The 11,740-nt window shown below is 47.0% G+C and overlaps 1 protein-coding gene across 1 annotated transcript; it reads left to right on the plus strand.

Moving 5' to 3' along the window:
• Positions 1–5,340: 5,340 nt before the first annotated feature.
• bmp2b (bone morphogenetic protein 2b) lies at positions 5,341–11,506 on the plus strand. The gene is made up of 3 exons (XM_058057852.1): positions 5,341–5,763; positions 6,370–6,738; positions 10,278–11,506. Exons 2-3 carry the CDS (start codon positions 6,384–6,386, stop codon positions 11,171–11,173), a joined length of 1,251 nt encoding a protein of 416 aa, XP_057913835.1. The 5' UTR covers positions 5,341–5,763; positions 6,370–6,383; the 3' UTR covers positions 11,174–11,506.
• The last annotated feature ends 234 nt before the right edge of the window (positions 11,507–11,740 follow it).

The raw sequence follows: 11,740 nt of genomic DNA on the forward strand, positions 1-11,740 counted from the left end.
CACCCCCCCACCCTCACATCACCCTCCAGACTCCTGGAATGTACGTGATGACAAGCGAGGGCCGTGCCGTCGGCATCCAGCGCAAGACGTGCACATGGACACACGCGTGGCGGGGCGCCCGCCGCGGCATGTTGCTGTCTTCTTCTGGGCCAGATAAAGCAATGCTACTAATTTCACTCGAATCTCCTTCTTAGTGAAAGAAAGATGAGAAATCATCTCAATGTCCATCTTGGATGTTTGGCTCCAGCACCCGTGGACCTTCTCCAAAAGGAGACGCGGGCCAAGCCATTCCATACACACAAACACACTCCATTGCTTCCATCATGTGACCTGCTCAGCATGACAACCATGTCAACACTGGGATGCTCATTCTTCTACAAAGTCCAATGAAAAGTAATCAATAATATATCAAGAATATATCAATAAATGCTTGAATATGACCAATTATTAGCCAAAACAACCCAAACCTTAGCACAAAGTGAAGTAATAATTTTGACATAAAAAAGCTCTTTATGTCTTTCTAAATACATTTGTAGAGTCCCGCAGACGTGAAATAACACCCCTATAGTCCACTTTACACTCCTATTTACACCACATCGCTCAAGTGTCATGTCTGTGCAGGGGCACACACATTAGCAAGGTGCTAAGCTAACTAGAGTTCACCTCCAATTTATTTCCTGTATTGACAAATTAAGAAAGGCTTGTAACAGAGCAAGAAAGAAAGCCAAAAAATAACCACTTCCACACAAAATGGGAGGAGAACTTTTCACTCTATCATGACGGACATGTCATAGCTGACATTGCTAGCCCATAATGGAACAATACTTGATCGCAGCTTTCAATGATCTCACAACATGCCCTACTACTGCTGTGGCCGTCATCCACACCGAGCTAAAAGTCAACTCTGAACCCCCGACGCCACTTCCTGTTTGCCTCTCACTCAGCTCCCCTCGTACGGAACACATTTATAGCAACACATGAGCATGAGTCTTATTTATGACTATGCTATTGGCTAACATGAGAGTAAATGTGACTATAGGGGTGTTATTTCATTTCACAGCATGTTCACCTTCAGGGAGACGTGAAGAAGTGAGATGGTCCTTACTGCCACCACCAGGGAACAGCAAGAAGACATTGTTTCTAAAAAGTGGAGATTTATGTAGTGGTGATGGTATAGCGTTAATAGTTAATGAAGTACTTCAGAGGAGCAGGTGCACCGGCAAAGTAGTACTAGAGTCTCAACATGGAAGAACATCCATACCTCCACCACGGCCTCCATCACTTCCTGCATCTTTGGGACGGCTGCATTACTCAAGGCCAGCAAGGTGAGCTGCATATGAAGCACATTCTTATTATTCTTCTTAGGAACATTGTTACACCAAAGAACTACCTTCCTGGTGTAGTGACACCTGGCTACACCACAGCGGCTAGAAACTAGCGGCTAGCGGCTAGCGACTAGCTTCAGCACACACTGGCTACCAATGCCTCAGGCCGCTAGCCAAAGGTAGTATACTCCAAGTATGACATGTTAGCATCCATGTTAGCATCCATGTGCCTTTTGGAGCATTCATTGGCTGCTTCCTTACAAGGCACATAGAAGAGAAAGAGGTGTGTTATAACACGTGTTATAACATTCTTTGCAAATGATAGAAAATGTGCTTTTACTCCAAGATGCACGAATGTAGCAACGGTCCATGGAAAGGTTCCGGAATGCAGTGTGGGAAAAGACGCTTGTTTTGACAGAGCTGCATTTCACTTGAATGATGTTCCTTCCTTCCTTGAAGTGCGGCAAAAACAAGACAAGTAAACCACTCCGACCCTTCACTTTTATAGCTCGCTCTGTGTGGGAGCCCCCCCCCCACCCCACGCCGGTGTGGCCTTATGCTTTAGTGTGGGGAGGGGTGAGAAATATTTGTGCATGTCATCATGTACTAACGGATGCAAGCTGGCGGCGGTTGAACCTCGCTATAGGTCGTTCATTTGTGCTACAGATAAGATAGCAGACTGTTTAATCAGCGTGTAATTGGATCAGCGGGGGAGGGGGGGTGGATAAGTGTATCTGACATACACAAGAAACACAGCTTGATCTCCTCAAAACTGCTGGTTTGGGATCGGGGGTCCCGGATCGGGTCCCGCACAGTAGCCTGGCGGATTGGTTCGCATGATGGCCCTTAAAGTCAGAAGAGGAAGATCTGGGTTTTTATGCTAGTCTATGTCTGTGTATATATGGGATAGGCTCCAGCATACCCGCCAACCTTCATGAGGACAATCATCTCTTACCGAAATAAAGCATCTCTGAGCTTTTGGAGGTGACACAAGGCCTCTCTGTATTTCAATTGCTAAGTGGATGATCTGGGATTATCCCTCATAAAATGTTTTTGTCCCGAAGGAGACAAAGATATCTTGTGATCTCTGTGAGCTTTAATCTATTGCCATCACCCGGGATGAAAACAGAGCGGGGCGCTTTGGCCAAAACACAGCCTGGCCCGGCCCGACCATCACGGCCTAATGGACGCCACTAAGGGGGAATCAATGGAGGGCTTTTCTTATGGAGATGTCCCAGCAAACACTTCATGCAGCACCCCTGCAGGCTCGACGCATTGTCATGAAGTGGCTACAGGCCTTGGGACAAACCAAAGCAGGCCCCGAGGGGGGGGGGGCTGTAGACACGGAAACGTTGTCAGCTGGAAACGGTCAAGTACTTTACGGTTTCGGCCTTTCATCCACACGGACACCAGCATCTGGATCACCTGATGCAGCGCCTTTTAATACAGCTGATGAGTGGGAAGAACCGCATTGGAAAAACATTAAAACAATGACATCACCGACCTGTCGTTGTCACATGACCAGAAGTGAGCTTTCAGGCCAAGCCAACATCCATCCATCCATCTTCTATACTATCCTCATTAGTGTGGGGGTATGCTGGAGCCTATCCCAGCTGTCTTCATTCGAGAGGCAGGGGTCCACCCTGGACTGGTGGCCAGCCAATCACAGGGCACATATAGTCAAACAACCATTCACACTCACATTCATACCTATGGATAATTTGAGTCATTAGTGTAGAAAGGGTTCCAAAAGCAGCTAAAGCCAAACGAGTCGGTGACACCTCTCCATCATTTCTTCCCGGTAGACGGCAGCAAGCGTACGGCCAATGAGAAGACAGCAAGGAGCGCTGAGCAAACACGGCGCTGCTATTTCTAAGTGGGCACACATGGGCAGCAGCAGTAGGCTTTCCAAGTGTTGACTTAGGGCCTATTTTGGTACAGTTATATGTACAGATGCATTCAATGGTGATGCTGGTCACTTCATTTGGGGGGATTCAGTGGGGGGGGGGTGCCCATTGCCGAATACAGCGGGGATATTCAAATGGCGGCCGAAGGGCCCAATCCGGCCCATGGATCACATCAGACAGGCCCTCCTGTTCCCGACACACAGAGCACCCGAATGACCTTCCTTTCTCTCTGTGGTGCAATTCTAATAAGCAGTATCAATAGGGAGTATAGAACAGGGAATATACAGTAGTATGCAGTATAAATACTATACTAAATACTTATAGTTATACTTATATAATAACAATATGTCGCTTAGAAGAACAATAACATTGAAAGTAAAAAAGGAATATCATGTATATTATATCAAATATTGGTACATGCCAAAGCAGGCTGTACTGTACGTTCCTCTACGTTCCTGTATGATCCTGTACGTTCCTCTACGTTCCTGTACGTTCCTCTATGTTCCTGTATGTTCCTTTATGTTCCTCTACATTCCTCTACCTTCCTGTACGTTCCTCTACATTCCTCTATGCTCCTGTACGTTCCTTTACGTTCCTCTACATTCCTCAACAATCCTGTACGTTCCTTTACGTTCCTCTACGTTCCTCAACAATCCTGTATGTTCCTCTACGTTACTGTATGTTCCTCTACACTCCTGTATGTTCCTCTACGTTACTCTATGTTCCTCTACATTCCTGTACGTTCCTGTATAATCTTGCACGTTCCCGTATGTTCCTTTACATTCTTCTACGTTCCTTTACGTTCCTCTATGCTCCTGTATGTTCCTCTACATTCCTGTATGTTCCTCTATGTTCCTGTATGTTCCTCTACACTCCTGTATGTTACTCTATGTTCCTCTACGTTACTGTACGTTCCTGTATGTTGCTCTACGTTCCTCTATGTTCCTCTACACTCCTGTATGTTACTCTATGTTCCTCTATGTTCCTGTATGTTCCTCTATGTTCCTCTATGTTCCTGTATGTTCCTCTATGTTCCTGTATGTTCCTCTATGTTCCTCTATGTTCCTGTATGTTCCTCTATGTTCCTGTATGTTCCTGTATGTTCCTGTATGTTCCTGTATGTTCCTCTACACTCCTGTACGTTCCTCTACGTTACTGTAAATTCCTGTACATTCCTGTAGGTTCCTCTCATCTTGTCGGTGCTTCTGTTTCTATCCTGCCAAGCCACAACATCAGACATCGGCCAACTACATTTAATGATTATTAATTATAATTTCTACTTCATTTCAATCAAATATCAAGCAAAGTAACACTTTATGATTTATGACATTCCTCCCCCACCCCCGAATACTACACTGTGTACCTTGTCATACTACCTATGTCTCACCTGTACACGTATTTGTACACATGCATGTACGTGTACCTGTACAGCATGTACTCTGCTTTAAGGATTTACTCCAACCCCCCCACCCCCTTTCAAAGATTGTGTATATAACCAAGCAGTCCACAGGCAGACATCATTCCCAGTCATCATTCCCACATGCAGCCCCCACTTCACCATTCATGTAAAAAAAAAGAAGAATACATTGAATACATTGTTTTGGCTTTCTAGGACATTTGGTGGAAATGTCCTTCCTGATGCTAGAGGATATTTATATTTATATTGGGCATCATTTTTTTTGTGGGGGGGAGGGGCCAAGGAAGAACTCTACGAACTTTGGTGCCGATTCAGGAAAGCTTTCCACTTTAAATAAAGTTCTCCTGCATATTTCATGATTTTTAAGGAGTAATACTACAGTCAAAATGCAAGAGGGGGGCGTCTCTGGAGTCGTGCAAATATTCCTGGGGGGTGCTAATGCTTAGAAAAGTTATATTTGAAAAAGTTGTTGTTTTTAATGTCTGCTTATTTTACGTGAGAAAAGGTTAAAAAAAAAAACAAAAGTTGCGCCTGGGTTAGACGAGGAGGGACTAGGAGGGGTAGAAATCTGCGGGAGGTGCTTTAATGGGTAGGCCGAGTGATTGACAGCCCCTCGGTGACATCACCGGACGACAAAAAGAAGTCGCGGGGCGGAGAGGGTGAAGGCGCCAATCAATCGCAGCACTCAGACGGTGGCGCACGGCGGAGACGCACGACGCGACTCTTCCGCTCTTCCACGGCGCGACGTTTGTTTTTTTTTTTCCATTTTGCACTTCTTCTACTTGACGCTATTAATGGGCATAATGTCCACCCGAGAAGCTTTATACTTTGACCGCTCCCTCCTGAGCAGACAAGCTTGCTCCTCGTCGTCGTAAAGAAGAGAAAAGTCGTGGGTGACTTTTTTTTTGGTGCGTAAAAAGCCGCGCAATAAGAAGCGAAGCTAGCAGCCTGGTGGTCTGGCTTGCTGTTGACAGTATGAGCCTGGCCGGCGGACGGGCGAAGGAAGCGGGCTGTCCGTCTGTAGTCCTCGGAGCGTGGATTTAACGCGAATTCATGTGGACTTTATCGGAACCCAAAGGTGGAACGACGACCGGACACAGCGCCTCCTCGTCAGGTAAGCACCACAAGTTTGTTACTTTGTTTTTCAAGTGAAGGAATCACACTGGAGTGACTTGTAAAGGTTTGATTCCACTTAGTTTTTCATCCATGGTTGTGGAAAAGTTTTATGTGTGTGTGTTGAGGATGTGTTGTCCCACGCAGGCTCCATCTGGCCCTGGTGCTCACGTCAGATCTAACACCTGCAAGCCTCTTGAAGTAACCCTATCCCTTATGATTATACACAGCGTCAAAGCCTCCACAAATTGACGCTTGCAGCAGCGACTGGCAGCCTCTCCTTGCTTCTTCTTCTTCTTCTTCTTCTTCTTCTTCTTTCCTTGACAGCAGTCTTTCATGCCTCCTGTGATCTCCAGGGCCGCCGCATTCCTTCGCTGTATCACTTATTTCTAATTGGAGACTCGGGCTTCGCCCACAAGCGTCTTTGATTTGTCCCTTCCTGTTCCCCCTTCTCTTTCATGGACTTCCTCCATCTTCATCCTAGATCAATGTTCTGCTGGGGTTAATTCCCAACCCCTTGTTTTTTTTTTCTTCAAAGCAAAGAGGTGTCTTCAAGCCTCGGTAGTTACGGTGGTACTGACAGGACCCCCACTTTCTGCTTCCGCAGTTGACTGACTGATCATGGTCGCCGTGGTCGGCTCTCTCATGGTACTGCTGCTCGCCGAGGTGTTGATGGAAGGTGCGACGGGGCTCATCCCTGAAGTGGGCCGGCGGAAGTACAGCGACTCGGGAACGCAGAGCCCGCAGCAGACCGAGAGCTTCCTAAACGAGTTTGAGATGCGGCTACTCAGCATGTTCGGACTCAAGCGCAGACCCACGCCGGGAAAGAACGCCGTGGTGCCGCAGTACATGGTGGATCTCTACCGCATGCACTCCGCCAACGGCGACCACAGCGCCAGGCGGCCCCGGAGCATGGGGAAACACGCCGAGAGGGCGGCGAGCAAGGCCAACACGATTAGAAGCTTTCACCACGAAGGTACGTATTAGCGGCATACCTTTACCTGTCAGCCGCAGCGCTGCTGGGCACCCTTCAGACAGCCCCAACCTGTATTTAAACATGACTCAGGGTGTCAGCGCTCGACTTCAGAGCCTGGGCTGTGTCACGGCGCGTTAGTCATTCAGGGGGGGTGACACGCGCCTTCATTTATTTGCAACGTTAATGTATACGTTTGTGCGGCGAGGACGCGCGTTTCCCCTTCAGAAAGCCGAGTGATGCAAAACCGGACGGCCGCGGAATCCCCAGGGTGAATTTCTTACTTAATAATTGATGGTGTTTGCGGTGGCTCTGAAAAGAGTTTTTCCAGACACGCACCACGGGAGAGGGATAAAAGGGCGGCGAGCCTTTTGTGACCTCTGTTACTTCAGCGACACACAACACGGCACTCATGGGAAATGAAGTCATATGGTGTCAATCAACATTTCCTGATTGGTTGCTGCTCAGGTTCCGATGCGTTTCATTGATGTGACATCCATCCTTTTAACGTGGAATCTCACAAAATAAGCTAGTGAGATTAGCTTAGTTTAGCAGAGCATGCTAGGGCGGCTGTTTGTGTGCGAGTCAGGCTGGTTGAGTTTATTTTCTTATTGTCTTGTGGTTTAATGAGCGATGCCCGCTTATAATATACACGTTTACTCTTCGCAAAAAGAGATCAGTCGAATAATTTTTTTTTTTGTTTACAATTTTTACACAAGAAATTGTACGGAAATATCTCAAAGTACAGCACTGGACCTCTTCAAAGGCGGATACCAGAAGGTCTCCAAGTAGGAAGTGCCTAGCTTGAAATGCTATTCTTGAGCCCCACCCACGCAGGGGCGTTACCCTCTCCTGATTGGATCAAGATGTGTGACTTATGTGTCCGCATCTAACTGGCTCTAACTTGTGTCAATCACATGTGTGTGTGTGTAGCTCCAATCTTGATAAGTTTACAAACATTGTTTAAATGTACTGTACATTATTCTTTAATTCTAGTCAACTCTAAAAAAAATAATAATAATAAGAGCGCCAGATATGGTTTAGCAAAATAAGTGTACTAAAAATGATGTTATTCTAATTACTCTTTTAATAATGCAACTGGAATTGCATGGATGACTCCATCGTCCTTAACCGCAAGATCAGGCATTCGAGTTGACCGAGGTTGACATCCCCGTTAAAAAAAGTTAGCTAGGCTATATAATCTGCCAATGACAAAGTGTACTGCATCAACAAATGTAAGGATTTTTGCATTTTTTTTTCCTAGACCTTTGATTCCTTAAGCCAAGAAGCAAACACTCCATGCTGGTAAAATACCTGTCAAATTCTCAGAAATTAAAATGGAAAAAAGACAATTTGGGAAATAATGGAAGGGATATAAGTTGTAGACAACGCTGTGGTTTGCTCCATTTTACTGAAGCTTGGATGAAGTGTAAAACTTTCAGTACCAGGCCCAACGTGTTGAAATCATTCGACTTTTCCGACCAACCCTGGAACGTCTGGTCATGGCTAAAGGTAGCAGTAGTTAGGACAGGAAAGTGACATCGGAACCCTACCAGGGTTCGTGTGTATTGTCAGTTTCCATTGGGGGGTTGAGTGAGAGGGGCGTTTGGGGCGATGAAGAGCGATGACACCTAGTGGTGACCGTGCCACACTGCAGAAAAAAACCTAACCGCTGCATGTCAGTCTCCGACCAGTCTCCTCATTTCCAAAAGGCTGGCACCCACCACTCCGCATATCGGCGTCTTATGTCCCTTTTGCTCGGACATGTGCAAAAACAAGCAGCAGATAGGACGCCAAGTGGCCCCCGACGGACACATCGCTCTAGCTTTTTTTGCTTTGTTTTGGAATGGAGCGCTAAAGGAATTAGGAATGTTGATACGCTCAATCTATGGTTCACACGTTTTCAACAAGCCCAGACTTGTTCAGTCTGAGGAAGAGGAGGAGGTGGGGAGGGAGGGAGGGAGTGCGAGTGTAGCACCGGCGGCGGAGTGAAAAACTAAAGACGGCGAGACGGAGAAAAGAGGATTTGGGATGTGGGGAACAGAGGAGTATGAGGATTTGAAAGAAAGAGAGGGATTGCGGAGAAGGAGAGACAAGTGGGGGGGGGGGCTTTCCCACATCAAATAAAGAGCGATACGCCTAATTGAGGTCTTTGTGCCTCTTGGTGGGGCCTTTAGGATGAGATGGTGGAATTTCCTAAATACGCGAGCATCCTCCTGAGAGTTCAAAGGGGGACGAGCACAGAAAACTGAATCTGGCCCAACTATCATTCGGGTGATGATAGTACAGTAAACCTCGGATATATCAGACTCGGATATATCGGAAATTCGCCCACAACGGACAGATAAAAAAGAACCGATTTTTCTGTAATGCATTTCCAATAAAAATTCATTGCATATATGGGATTTTTTATAACGGATTTCGCCTATTTCGGAAAATCTCCAGTCCCGTTCCAATGCATTTCCATTAAATTTCCCTCGCATATATCGGATGGCCGCATCGTGGCGCTCCGATTCGCCGAATCGTGACAGGCCGCTATACGACGTCATTTGCAGCGTTTGCAGCGTTGCCTGCGCGTCCAGGTACATTGGAAACATAGTCAAGGAAGTGCCTTTTTATAACGGATAAAATCCGATTTACGCATATACCGGATATAAATCCGATATATGCGTAAAACAGACATTTTCCGGTATACGCATATAACGGATTTCGCTTATATCGGACAAAACCAGTGGGAACAATTGAATCCGATATACGTATGCGAGGTTTACTGCAGTATTCTGGGCCTCGATTTACTGGAGATGAGAACCTTTCTGGTTGATATCATCCAACCAGGTGAAAATCCATGTCTTCCTTAAACCTGGAATGTTCCTTAAATCTTGGCATGTTTCTTCCTTAGAACAATGGCATGAGCGGCGTGAGCCCTTTAGGCGGTCATGCAGTTTGTCTATGTGTAACATACATTCATTATCCTCACGAGATGAGGGTGCTGGAGCCTATCCCAGCTGTCTTTGTGCAAGAGGCGGGGTACAATCTCGAGACTCGTGGCCAGCCAATCACAGGGCACATATAGTCAAACAACCATTCACACTCACATTCATACCTATGGACAATTTGGAGTAGCCTAGCATGTTTTTGGAATGTGGGAGGAAAGCGGAGAAAACCCACAAATGCACGGGGAGAACATGCAATCTCCACACAGAGATGGCCGAGGGTGGAATTGAACCCTGGTCTGCGCGCTAACCACTCATCCACCGTGCAGCCCATGAAATTGCAAAATAGTCTTTTTTTTTCATAGTATTTTTCCTTATCATCTTGTCTGGTGACACCCCTAAAAAGTGACCAAGATCGGAACCGAGTTTGTTTCTCCTGCATGACACCCAAGCTCAGCATGTGCCAGGCTGCAAAGTTGCAAATGTTCTGGCGGAGAACACTAAAAAAAAGTCATAAATCACACCACGCGTCTCACGTCTTAATCCCTACGGCGGGAGATCGTTAACTAAACTGACATCTCACTCTGCCCTTTTTTTTGTCTTCTCCAGAGTCCTTGGAGGCCCTGGCCCGCCTGAAAGGCAAAACCACCCAGCAGTTCTACTTCAACCTCACTTCCGTCCCCAAAAAAGAGCTCATCACGTCCGCAGAGCTTCGCATCTACAGGGATCAGGTCCGGGGAGTCCCTCGCCCCAGCAACAGCAGCAACTATACTGCAGCAGCCGGGTTCCATCGCATTAACATTTATGAGATATTCGGGGGTCCCAAAAGTAGCCAAGCAGAGCCGCTGGTCCGCTTGCTGGACACCCGACTCGTGCAGGACTCTTTGAGCAGATGGGAGAGCTTCGACGTCAGCCCTGCTGTATCTCAGTGGACCTCCGGGAACGGCCATAACCACGGCTTCATGGTGGAGGTGCACCACCCGGAAGACCGGGAGTTGAACGGCGAGCATTCCCAGAGACGAAGCCGACACGTCAGGGTGAGCCGGTCCCTGCACCAGGACCGGGACTCGTGGCCTCAAGCGAGGCCTCTGCTGGTCACGTACGGCCACGACGGGCGCGGGGACTCGGTGCTGCACACGCGGGAGAAACGTCAAGCGGCGCTCCGCAAGCAGCGCAGGAAGCACCAGCACAAGGCCAGCTGCAAGAGACACGCCCTTTACGTAGACTTCAGTGATGTGGGTTGGAACGAGTGGATAGTGGCGCCCCCTGGCTACCACGCCTTTTACTGTCACGGGGAATGTCCGTTCCCTTTGGCAGACCACCTGAATTCTACCAATCACGCCATTGTGCAGACACTGGTCAACTCGGTCAACTCCAACATTCCCAGAGCCTGTTGCGTGCCCACGGACCTTAGCCCCATCTCTCTGCTTTACCTGGACGAATACGAGAAGGTCATCCTTAAAAACTACCAGGACATGGTGGTGGAGGGATGTGGATGCCGGTGAGAAACGGATGCTGGTATGTACGGAAGGACAGAGGCACCCAAAAAGGACTTGAAAAGTTTTTATGGACACCCGCTTTCCCCGATGAAGACATTATTTATATGAAAAGAAATAGAAATCACAGAGAAAGACACTATATGAATATATTTATGTCTACGTAATGTTGGGAAATAAATATTTGAATCAGAGGAATATACAGTATATATTCCTTTTACTGGTTTTAAACATGTGTTTCTGATGTACATTTCCAAATGGGTGCAATACCACATGAAGTATAATGCTCAGATTTTTATTTTGTATTTATTTCTATCATAACCACTTTATTTGTAAATAAATAATGCGTATTTATCTTGAGAAAATTTTCGTGGCTGTGGTTGTACTCCCCCCCCACCCCTTCCCCCGACTCATTACGCTGCATAGGAGACAATGGTAGCCATGCCATTGCTTGATTTTTATGGTAAGTCTAACTGCAGTCAGCTGAGGTCAGAGTACCACTGCTGTAGTAGTGATGGTGGAGGGAGACAAGTTACACGAGTGGGTTAGATTCCCACGGGAGCATTACAACAACAC

This window comes from Doryrhamphus excisus, chromosome 19, assembly GCF_030265055.1.
Source record: "Doryrhamphus excisus isolate RoL2022-K1 chromosome 19, RoL_Dexc_1.0, whole genome shotgun sequence".
Taxonomy (NCBI): domain Eukaryota; kingdom Metazoa; phylum Chordata; class Actinopteri; order Syngnathiformes; family Syngnathidae; genus Doryrhamphus; species Doryrhamphus excisus.